This window comes from Bufo gargarizans, chromosome 8 (genome assembly GCF_014858855.1).
Source record: "Bufo gargarizans isolate SCDJY-AF-19 chromosome 8, ASM1485885v1, whole genome shotgun sequence".
In the NCBI taxonomy this organism is placed as follows: domain Eukaryota; kingdom Metazoa; phylum Chordata; class Amphibia; order Anura; family Bufonidae; genus Bufo; species Bufo gargarizans.
In genome coordinates this window covers 61,106,824-61,119,532 of record NC_058087.1, presented here as the reverse complement: position 1 = coordinate 61,119,532, position 12,709 = coordinate 61,106,824, and the positions used below count along the sequence as shown (strand labels likewise).

The following is a 12,709-nucleotide window of genomic DNA, read 5'->3' as shown; positions in this document are numbered from 1 at the left end:
CCACGGCAGAGGTAAATGACAGAGCTGATAAGGCAGCCACGCTAGCAGTGTTCCGGCTACTGAATGCTGATGCCACCCCGGTAAGAACCTTAAAACCTGTGAATATATCCAAAGACACTCTGATCAAATTGTCTGAGCAGGCCCCACCTGAAGAAAAAGAACTATGGACTGAACTAGGCCAGATGACCAAGGACTATGGAGAAACAAAGACAGAAATCTGCTTGCCACGCCCTCTGTACCCGGTTATGGCTCAGGAGGCCCATGGACCTACATATCTGTCAAAAGGTGCCATGGTAAGTGTGGTAAATATTGGCTGGATTGCTCCAGGGTTCTCTACAGTTTCAGCCGTTTTGTGCAAGGATGTATGGACTGTGCATTGAAGAACCCCGGCTAAGTGGTGAAGCAAGCACACCCCTTGGCCACTTTACCCGTTTCAGAGACTGCAGATAGACTAAATACAACTGCCTAAGGTAGGAGTGTATGAGTTTGTTCTTGTGTGTGTTGATCTCTTTTCAGGGTGGCCGGAAGCTTATCCTGTGTCTAAGGCAAATGCAAAGAACACCGCAAAGAAACTGGTCAGTGAACTGATATGCAGGTATGGTGTTCCTGAAGTTATTGAGTCAGATAGAGGTGAAGTGATGAGAGAGGTTATGCAAGCTTGAGGGGTGACCTAAGCCTTCCATACAGTTTACCACCCACACAGCAGCGGCTGTGTCAAACGCTTGAATGGGACAATAAAAGTGAAAATTCAGAAAGCCATGCAGGAAACAGGTAGACCATGGACAGAGTGTTTGCCTCTAGCTTTGTACTCAATAAGAACAACACCAAACAAGAAGACAGGCTTGTCCCCCTTTGAGGTATTGTTTGGTAGTGCCGCAAGGCTAGGATTGTATTTCCTGCAACAGTTGCAGTTGCAGGCTGACAGTATGGTCAGTTACATGAAGGCCCTCACTGAAAGGTTAGATCACACTCATAAACAAGTGTTAGCTTCCATTACAGAACCCGACTCAGTAGAAGGTATACACAGTCTTGAGCCTGGAGATTGGGTGGTGATAAAGAAGCACGTTAAGAAAACCTTTGAGCTCAGATTTGATGGTCCCTTCCAAGTCCTGTTAGTCCTGCAACCTCCATAAAGGTGGAAGGAAAGCCTAAATGGATTCACGCCTCACATTGCAAGAAAGTGCCAAACCCTGAGGATGGAGATCCTTACACTGATACTCCTGGCTCTGAGCATCCAAGCTCTACATGTGAACCTAAAAAGTGACTGGGACAATGCCCTTATTATCCATCATCGGGTCATGTTAAAGAATATGACAGATGTGGACAGTTATAAAAACTGATGTGAGTTCAAAGACTATGCCTTATTTAACGATCCCGGTGCCGTGGTTAGAGCTTGCTAACATAAACTGTAGAAACTTTTAAAGTGTCTCCATATTCAGAGAACCATATTTATTTTATTTTTTAGGCGATTGTCTTATGTAGGGTCTCATTTGTTGTGGGATGAGAGAATGGTTTGATTAGTATGATTTTGGGGTGCGTATTACTTTTTGATAGCTTGGTATTACACTTTTTGTGATGTACGATTACAAAAAATGGCTTTTTTAACATCTTTCTTAGGCTACATGCACACGACCACATGTGATTTGTGGTCTATCTGTATGCCATCAGTTTTTTTTGCAGATCCATTGTAACAATGCCTAAAACGGACAAGAATAGGACATGTTCTATTTTTTTTGCGGGGCTACAGAACGGACATACTGATGCGGAGAGCACACGGTGTGCTGTCCGCATTTTTTGCGGACCCATTGAAATGAATAGGTTCACATCCTATCCGCAAAAAAAACAGAGCGGACACGGAAACAAACAACATTCATGTGCATGTAGCCTTATATCAATTTTTTTACAGTGTTTACCTGAGGGGTTAGTTCATGTGATATTTTTATACAGCAGGTTCTTACGCATCCGGCAATACCTAATATGTAACATTTTTCTTATATATTTAAGTTTATCACAATAAAACATTTTTAACAAAATAAATCATGTTTGATTAGTATGATTTTGGGGTGTGTATGACTTTTTGATCGCTTGGTATTACACTTTTTGTGATAAAAGGTGACAAAAAATGAGGGGTTAGTTCATGTAATATTTTTATACAGCATTTCTATACAGCAGGTTCTTACAGACGCGGCAACACCTAACATGTATACTTTTTTTTATTGATTTAAGTTTTACACAATAAAACAAAAAAAAACATGTTTCAGTGTCTCCATATTCTGAGCGTCAAAAATTATTTTATTTTGGGTTATTGTCTTAGTTAGGGTCTCATTTTTTGCGAGATGAGATGACGGTTTGATTGGTATTATTTTGCGGTGCGTATTACTTTTTGATCATTTGGTATTACACTTTTTGTGATGTAAGGTGCTCTTTTTACACTGTTGTTATTTTTTTTATTTTTTACGGTGTTCACCTGAAAGGGTTAGTTCATGTAATATTTGTATACAGCAGGTTCTTACAGACGCAGCAATACCTAGAATGTATACTTTTTTTTATTTAAGTTTCACACAATAACAGCATTTCTGAAACAAAAAAAAAATGTTTTAGTGTCTCCATATTTTGAGAGCCATTTTTAGGCGATTGTCTTAGGTAGGGTCTATTTTTTTGCGGGATGAGATGGTGGTTTGATTGGTATGATTTTGGCGTGCGTATAACTTCTTGATCGCTTTTGGCATTACACTTTTTGTGATGTAAGGCGACAAAAAATTTCATTTTTTACACTTTTTTTTACTTTTTTGGGTGTTCACCTGAGGGGTTAGTTCATGTGATATTTTTATATAGCAGGTTCTTACGGATGTGGAAATACCTAATATGTATACTTTTTTCCATTTAGTTAAGGGCTCATGCACATGACCGTATGCTCTCCGAGACATACGGTCCGTGAGCGGGCCATATGTTCCAGAGCGGCATACGTCGTGTGCACGGGAGCGCACAGCATCATAGGTTACTGTGATGCTGTGCGCATCGGGCCACCCGCAGGGCTATTATCATGCACTCATATGATCTTATGAGTGCAGGACTATAGTCCCGCGGGCGGCCCGATGTGCACAGCATCATAGCAACCTATGATGCTGTGCGCTCCCATGCGCATGATGTATGCCACTCTGGAACATATGGCCCGCTCATGGACCATATGTCTCTGAGGGCATACGGTCGTGTGCATGAGTCCTAAGTTTTACAAATAAATTGCATTTTTGAAACAAAAAAAATCATGTTTTAATATCTCCATATTCTGAGAGCCATAGTTTTTTCATTTTTTCCCCAATTGTTTTATGTAGGGGCTCATTTTTTGGAGGATGAGGTGACGGTCTGATTGGTTCTATTTTGGGGGGCATATGACTTTTTAAATCGCTTGGTGTTGCACTTTTTGTAATGTAAGGTGACAAAAAAATTATTGTTTTAGTACAGTTTCAATATTTTTTTTACGGCATTCAGGTGAGGGTGGGTCATGTGATATTTTTGTACAGCCGTTTGCTACGGACGCGGCAATATCCAATATGTGTGGTTTTCTTATTTTTCTATTTTTTTTTACAATTTTATGTCTTTTATTTTGGGAATTTATAATTGTTTTACTTGAAACTTTGAAACACTTTTTTTAAACTTTTTTTTAAACTTTTTATTTTTGTCCCACTCTGGGACTTCAACTTCTGATCCCCTCTGTAATGCATTACAATACAACCTGTATTGTAATGCATTGGCTGTCAGCTTTTATGCAGACAGCCTGACTGTGAGACCCAGCCTAAGGGCTGATCTCACAGGCTTCCATAGGAGGCAAGCCCCGAAGCCTATGGAAGGCATCGGGCTTGCCTTCTCTGCCATCGGGTCCCTGCCACTGCAGCGTGGGGACCCGATGGGAAAGCAGAGGGCACCCGTAACCTCCGCAAACCCTTTGCATACCGCAGTCAGCTTTGACAGTAGCATACAAGGGGTTAACACACCGGCATCTGTGTTTTCACAGATGTCGGTGTATGCAGCATGGGCACAGCTGTCAGTGACTACCGGGTCCGTGCCGCTGATCAGGTGGGCACAGCTCCTGCATGCACCCGATCAGCCCGCCGTTCATGTACGACACTGGTCCTTAAGTCACGTCCACCAGCGCCGTACTTGTATGGCACGGGTCCATAAGGGGTTAATACTTATACATGTTATTTATATTCTTGTAGTTTTAGGCCGAATGCACACGGCCGTGTTTCACGGCCGTGAGCGGTGCGTGGTAACACGGTCTGGATTCCTGCTGAGAGCAGGAGCCAACAGCCTTACCAAACAATCCTGTTTTACCAATCAATCGTATATAAGCAATCAATCACATATATACAACCTGTTGACCAATAAACAAGTTAGACTACAAAGAACAGTTTTCTTATTTGGAAGACAGGAATGGTTTATGCTGAATGTCAGACTGCACACTTGTGAACGTGTATGAAGACAGAACAATGATGACAACCCAGGGTCGGCCAGGGCTGTCATTACCATACACTGTGTATGATAATGACAGCGCTAGGGATGAGCGAAACATGCGGGCCGCTATACGGCCACGGGGAACACACGGTCGTGTGCAAGAGGCCTTATGCTACTAGTACTATCAGACCTGCTGCGCTGTCTAGGGATGAGCGAATCGACTACGGATGAAACATCCGAAGTTGATTTGCATAAAACTTTGTTTGAATACTGTACGGAGCCCCGATGAGCTGAAGTTATTACTTCACGAAGTCTTACGAGACTTCACGTAATAGCTTCATAGATTGATTTCTACTGTAAAAAAAACATTTCCAGAACTTGGGTACCTTGGAACCGAACCCAAGTTTGGGAAATGTTTTTTTACAGTAAAAATCAGTTTATTAAATTATTACGCGAAGTCTCGCGAGACTTCGCAAAGTAATAACTTCAGCTCATCGGGGCTCCATACAGTATTGAAACAAAGTTTTATTTGAATCGACTTCGGATGTTTCATCAGAAGTCGATTCGGTCATCCCTAGACAGCGCAGCGGGTCTGATAGTACTAGTAGCATAAGGCCTCTTGCACACGCCCGTGTGTTCCCCGTGGCCGTATTGCTGCCCGCATAGGCGGGTCCGCAATACATGGGATACCTGCCATGTGCATTCCGCATCATAGACTGAAACAAAGTTTTATTTGAATCGACTTCGGATGTTTCATCAGAAGTCGATTCGGTCATCCCTAGACAGCGCAGCGGGTCTGATAGTACTAGTAGCATAAGGCCTCTTGCACACGACCATGTGTCTCCCATGGCCGTATTGTGGCCCGCATACGGCAGGTCCGCAATACACGGGATACCGGCCGTGTGCATTCCGCATCATAGATGCAGACCTATTTACTTCAATAGGTCCGCAAATCCGAAGATGCGGTGCAGAACTGAACGGAACCACAGAACAGAAGCACTATGGAGTGCTCTTGTCGTGTTCCGTTCCATGCTTCCGTTCTGCATAAAGATAGAACTTGTCCTATCTTTTTGTGGAACGGACAGATCGCGGACCTCATTCAAGTAAATCGGGTCGCGATCCGCATGCGGCTGGCCCACGTTCGTGTGCAAGAGGCCTAACTGTGCAAAACAGGTTACTAAGCTCCTGTGTTGAACTGAAAGAGTTAACAGGACAGCTCTGACCTGAAAAGGAAATAGTTACCCAGGCGCTGCCACTCCCTGTATTTCTGTGATTCAGGGCAGCAGGTATGACGGACGAGCAGCTCAGCCAATGAAAGAGAAGGTGAGTCAGGACAGCCAATCAGATGTAAGACCCTCCCTGTCTGCAGTTCATAACAGAGAGTAAAAACACATGCTTCTGCCTGGGCTCTCAGGTTTGCCAGGAAAAGCAAGGTGGGGAACACTGCATTGTGCATATTGGGTGGCAGTGACTGCATAGTGTGGTTATGTGACATGGGGGTGACTGCATAGTGTGGTTATGTGACACACATTACACCATGTTGGCTGGCTGTCTGTACTTGTGTACTGGCTGCAGTTGATCATTCTCTTTTGTATGCTTGTTTTTTTTTTTTTTGTGTTGTGCGTGCTGGCTGCAGTGTTCTGTGGCTATGTGTGAACTGTGACCTGTACGCTCTGTGTTCATAAAGGCAATGTTTCCTTGGTCTGTGTGTGCTTGATTACCAGTTGGTCAGTTGTGCTCATTAACCAGCTTTTTAGTCCTGTGACATGCGTGACTGAGGCAGGCTGTCTCCAACTTTGCTATGTGCAGGGTGTATTCTCCTGACCTGGATATTTGCCATTCTACCCTGATCTGTGTGGTCGCCTGGTAATTCATTGTTGTCACTAGAGATGAGCAAATTTTTTTGAAAACTTAATTCGGCCGGTTCGATGATTTAAATTTATTTTATTTTATTTGCGGCAAATTATGTTAAACAGCTACTTCCTGGCTGCAGAGAGCCTTTATAGCGGTGTAGAACACTGTGCCTTGTAGTAGCACGCATATGGAGTCTACTGTGCTAGTGAAATAATACTGTGAGTCAGTATGATATGCAGATGACAGGCGTCGCTCTTAGAATCACTGCACACTTCACTTATTTGGGCAGTCACTGAGCCAAAACTGACCAAATAACTCAAGTGTGAACTCAGCCTTACAGGTCGATGTTGGCGCCAAGAAGAAGTGCACTCCTTTTACACAGTCGTCAGATGATTCCACATAGATGTCTACAGAACCTGTTCTATTAAACGCTTATACAAGTAGAGCCACCCGACAGAGTGGAGAGGGTGTCAGCGGTAAGTTTGAGTTGATGTCGCTGATTATTTTGCCCTTCCTCTGATCTGTCAGAACAATAACCTCCAAAAAACGGATCCTGTCTGAGCATCCTCCATTTGGTCAGTAATCCATTAGTATTGCTAATGCAAAAAAACAAAAAAAAAACAGGAGTGGATCCAAAACAGATGAGTCAACCATTCAAGAACCGCTGGGTTGCTGGTCAAGACACGACCGCTAGATGACACTAGGAGCTCAGGCCTCTCGCTGCGACTCCTGCTGCCACGCCCTCTTACTCTGCTGCGACCTCTGCCTGCGCCAGAAACGTTTAGGCCTCTGTCACTCCCCTGTGCAGGGCCTGGCACGTCTGTCTGACATACTGTTAGCTCAGATAAATAGGAAATTAAAACACCCCCAAAAAAGCTTAATTTTCGCACTTCATCACACAACGGCTAATGAGCCCTTTTTTATTTTTATTTTTCTTTTACTAATACACGCAAAAAGGCTGTCATTTCACACTTCAACCACACAATGGCAAATCCTATTTTTTTTTTTATTATGTGTCTCTAATATGCGCCAAAAAAGGGCTGTAATTTTCACACTTCACCACACAAGGGCTAATGAACATTTTTCTTCCCCACTAAAACAAGCCGCAAATGCTTTAGAACACATAACTGCACCGCACAAGGGCAAATAATAAATATTTCCTTGTAATAAACCCTGTTAATGGCTGTATCAAACAGCACTTGCACCCCAATAACAAGAACAGTTTGCTGGAATTACAGAGCTGTGTTCCTATTACCCAGGCTGTAACCTCCCCAACTGAATCCTGTTCTACATAAATGCTGTGGAATGATTCCTCCCTATCCTTTCCCTACACCTTGAATAATCTTTCCCTAAACTTGTACATTTTTTTTTTTTTGGGCACAATGAAGTCTTTCCTAGCACTGTCCCTAGCGCCTGCTGACGTCTCTCCCTGCACAAAGTACACTGGAAAATGACAGAATCCAACATGGCTGAGGCTATTTATAGGGCTGAGGCATCACTGGGCTGGCTGCTGATTGGCTGCATGCATGGCATTATGGGTAATCCCATGTTCCCAGAGTTCCTTGCTCTGTCCTCACATGTGCAGCAGGCATTTTAGGAAAAGATTTGATTAGTTACCGCAAAGTGGGAGTAAATTTGGCTTCGGTGCGAATCAACTTCGATTTGCTCATCTCTAGTTGTCAGTTTCTTTAGCCTTGTCTTACTGGGAATGCCATGCATCCGTTCTGCATAGGTTCAGGTGTCATGTCTGAGCAGCTCGGTCTGTGACTGCCATGCATCTATTTCTCATGGGGTCCAGGCATCTGCCTGTCTCATGTCTGAGCAGCTCTGTCTCTGACCACCATGCATCCGTTCTGCATGCGGTCCAGGCATCTAACTGTCTCATGTCTGTGACAGGCCAATCTCTTTAAGTCAGAAAAGAATGTTAAAATAAAAACTAGTTGTGCCAAATTGCGCTACTTTTTAGACACATTTTAGGTGCAGACATTTTATTAAATTTTAGCCATTCAATGTACAGAGATTGATGCTCTTTATAAAGAATACCATTGAATGTTCATAAAAAATAATAATATTGAAGCAAAACTTATTTTTATTTGACAGGTTTTTACGTTACAACTGCAACAGCTAAAGCACATATCACCATGGCAGTCGAAGTGTTCCAGAAGACGACATTCTCTTCTGTGTATCAAAAATATATGATCCCTGTCTCCAACGAAATCTGTAATATGATTCTATCCTACATGAAAGCAAAAGTAAGATATGTTATTGAGTGGATTATTACAAGTCTATTTATATGTAATGTAGTGTTAAGAGGACCTGTCATCCCCAGGCATGCAGTTTAAAGGGATGCTTCTGGACCAGGCCTGGTTCATTCCATCCTGCCGCTGCTTGATTCCAAACTACATTTGGCCAGTATATGGCAGATGACACCTACAGCCAATCACTGCCTGCCACAGTGGCTGTGGTGGCGGCATTCCACATACCTGCTCATCACTAGGTCTTGATTGGTTGACAAGGTGAGACACTTCTCTGAAAACCATGTAATGCTATGATTCCTGTTGACCAAGGCATCAAAGAGGTTAAACGGTGGAATCAGTGTTATCTTAATTTCAATCATTGCACAGCAGGTGTAGATTGCCTATATATGTGTGGCACATTGAGAATGCCTTCCAAATAGCACCATGTATATGGTATATGGTGGATGTTGGAAAGACATTATTGAAATTTATTTTCAGTTTTCTTGGCTCACATCTGCGTTATTTTCTTCCGGCATAGAGTTCCGTCGTCGGGGCTCTATGCCGGAAGAATCCTGATCAGTTTTATCCTAATGCATTCTGAATGGAGTGAAATCCGTTCAGGATGCATCAGGATATCTTCAGTTCAGGACCGGAACGTTTTTTTTGCCCGGAGAAAATACAGCAGCATGCTGCACTTTTTGCTCCGGCCAAAAATCCTGAAGACTTGCCGCAAGGCCGGATCCGGAATTAATGCCCATTGAAAGGCATTGATCCGGATCCGGCCTTAACCTAAACGTCGTTTCGGCGCATTGCCGGATCCAACGTTTAGCTTTTTTTAGAGTGGTTACCATGGCTGCCGGGATGCTAAAGTCCCGGCAGCCATGGTAAAGTGTAGTGGGGAGCGGGGGAGCAGCATACTTACCGTCCGTGCGGCTCCCGGGGCACTCCAGAGTGACGTCAGGGTGCCCCACGCACATGGATGACGTGATCGCATGGCACGTCATCCATGCGCATGGGGCGCTCTGACGTCATTCTGGAGCGCCCCGGGAGCCGCACGACTAAGTATACCGCTCCCTGCTCCTACTATGGCAACCAGGACTTTAATAGCGTCCTGGCTGCCATAGTAACACTGAAAGCATTTTGAAGACGGATCTGTCTTCAAATGCTTTCAGTACACTTGCGTTTTTCCGGATCCGGCGTGTAATTCCGGCAAGTGGAGTACACGCCGGATCCGGACAACGCAAGTGTGAAAGAGGCCTTAATGTTTTGTATACGATATTTTGAGATTCTCAAATATTTTTCTCTGCGTAGTATTGCCATCTAGATCTCAAATGTAGCTTTTCAGATAGCGGAGTGTAATGCAGTGGATTTAAAAATTATATGAATAAAGATGTCAAACACAAAATTATATATCAATCCTGCTCTAGAACATGCTGCCTTGAGATGCTCAGTACTCTTGCATATCTCATTTAGAAAAGTATTCTCTTTCTGGTCTCGTAGGAACTATATTTTTCCTTGGTATTGGATATATAAAAATATATGATGTCCTAGGAGTAGTTTTGTGTGAACTTTTGTTTTCAAGGTTCAGGTTATCTAACACCATAAGTTAGGTCCGTGGTAGCGGAATCCATAACGGAATTCTTAGATAACCTGAACCTTGCTCATCCCTACCAAGGAGAGTGTTACATACCAACTAAAAGGGCAATTTGTGCATATTTGATTCAGGTAGAATCAATTTGGACCCTAATAAAAAAATAAAAATAAATCCAGGACGTCCCCCATGACAGCACATGGGAGGTTGTCCTTATAGGCCTCTGTAGGGACAGGAAGCAAGAGTTTAAAAGCCCCCACCACCCCCCTATCCAGTGTTCTTCCTGTCCTTACAGGGAGTTTCAAGAGGGGCCCTCTTTAGGGTGAAGAAAGAAAATGAATGCAGCCGCATGCTACTAGGGCTGGAACTGGGTCGGGTGGTGTCCGGCCATTCCTCCTAGTTTCCTCAAGGCCCTGCTATTGCCTCTTTGTGAAGTTCCCTAGCCTTCCCAGCCTACCTCTATTAGTTAGACCTCAGATATACCTTTCTGAGAGATCATAAAGTGCTTTAATAACTTAAAATGACAGTAAAGATATTTAACCACCACAGGTCCACAGGTTTATACCCCCCTACTGACCAGGCCCTTTTTTTTTTACATATCGGCACTTCACAACTTTAACGGTTTATTGCTCGGTCATGCAACTTGGCACCCAAATTAATTTTACCTCCTTTACTTCTCACAAATGCAGCTTTCTTTTGGTGGTATTAGATTGCTGCTGAGATTTTTCGTTTTTCTGATATTAATCAAAGACAGCAATTTTCAAAAAAAGTGTAAACTTTTTCTGGTAAAATTGTTCAAATATAATTACATTTCTATACAAGTTTGTCAGAATTTATTGTGCTACATGTCTTTGATAAAAAAAATCCAATAAGTGTATATTTATTGATTGGCGCAAAAGTTATAGCGTTTACAAACTATGGTACAAATGTGACTTTCCGCATTTTGAAGCAGCTCTGACTTTCTGAGCACCTGTCATGTTTCTTGAGGTGCTAGAATGCCAGGATAGTATAAATACCCCCCAAATGACCGAATTTTAGAAGACACCCCAAAGTATTCGCGGAGGGGCATAGTGAGTTCATGTATGATATAATTTTTTTTTTCACAAGTTAGCAGCAAAAAATAAAATCTCCCACTGACTCACTATGCCCCTCAGTTAATACCTTGGGGTGTCTACTTTCCGAAATGGGGTCATTTGTGGGGTGTTAACTGTTCTGGCATTTTGGGCGGGGCTAAATTGTGAGCAACCCTGTAAAGCCTAAAGGTACTTGTTGGACTTTCGGCCCCTTTACGCACCTAGGCTGCAAAAACGTGTCAGACGTGGTATCGCTGTACTCAATAGAAGTAGGGCAATGTGTTTTGGGGGTGTATTTTTACATATACCCATGCTGGGTGAGAGAAGTATATCTGTAAATTGACAACTTTGTATAAAAAAAAGTTAAATAGTTGTCATTTACAGAGATATTTCTCGCACACAGTATGGGTATATGTAAAAATACACCCCAAAACACATTCCCCTACTTCTGAGTACAGCGATGCCACATGTGACACTTTTTTTTCAGCCTAGGTGCACAAAGGGGCCCAAATTCCAATTAGTACCTTTTAGGATTTTACAGGGCATTTTTACGCATTTGGATTCTGTGAGGGGTATGGTGAGTTCATTCAAAATGTGTTTTTATTTATTTTTTGTCACAAGTTAGTGGAATATGAGACTTTGTAAGAAAAAACAAACAAAAGCAACAATTTCCGCTAACTTGCGCATACACCAGCAGCGCAGCCCTCCCTGGACCTAGTACCAGCACTGCCGTACAACATGGTGAAGTGGCGAGCACCAGAAGGGCAGTTGAAGCTGGTACGGTGGCACGTGCATTAGTTACCCTGTCGCAGCCACCGCAAAGACGGGCCCGTAGAGCCCCTAGAATCCCTGAGGTGCTGGCAAACCCTGATTGGCAGTCCCCAACTTTAGCCGCACCTGTAGTTCCCCCTTTCACCGCCCAGTCTGGAGTTTGGGTTGAGACAGCTCAGATCGGTTCGGCCCTGGGATTTTTTTGAGCTGTTCTTGACTGCGGAGCTCTTAGACTTAGTTGTGGCAGAAACAAATCGGTATGCAGCATACGGGTAGGCTACCCGACACTGCTAGATTGGAATGTGTATTTCCCTTTAAGCCAGTCAGGCCGGTTACCGGCAATCCTTGTCACAGCCAGCAGAGGGAGCCCCCAGTTCAGTATAAATAGGCTAGGGCCTAGCTCAGGAAGGCAGAAGTTTCTAGACTCAGTGCTGAGAGGGTAGAGTAAGCCCTGTAACCGGATTCCAGATCCGAGGAGAAGGTTCCCCTCCTGAGTCCGTATTCGTAGAAGCAAGAAGGGCATAGTTAAACAGCCTGAAGACCCAGAATAAAACAGAAGGCGAGTCTAATCAGCAAGAGGTACTCAAGGTAACAGAGGAGGTACTTGATAAAGACAGATTCAAGGATACGCCAGAGCTAGGGCATTAGACCTTGGAGAATAAGTCACATGTTTCAGGATCAGTCAGGAATAGAGCGCAAGCCTCCTGTACTACAAGTCCTGTGTTTAACCC

At 43.5% G+C, this 12,709-nt stretch overlaps 1 protein-coding gene across 1 annotated transcript in view; it reads left to right on the top strand.

Annotated features, from left to right (window-relative positions):
* LOC122945830 (putative methyltransferase DDB_G0268948) overlaps positions 1-12,709 on the top strand; it is a 219,575-nt gene that overhangs the window by 73,395 nt on the left and 133,471 nt on the right. The window contains exon 5 of the mRNA XM_044305057.1: positions 8,407-8,558. Coding sequence (XP_044160992.1) covers positions 8,448-8,558 — 111 coding nt within the window. The 5' untranslated portion in view covers positions 8,407-8,447. The remainder of the gene's footprint in view (positions 1-8,406; positions 8,559-12,709) is intronic.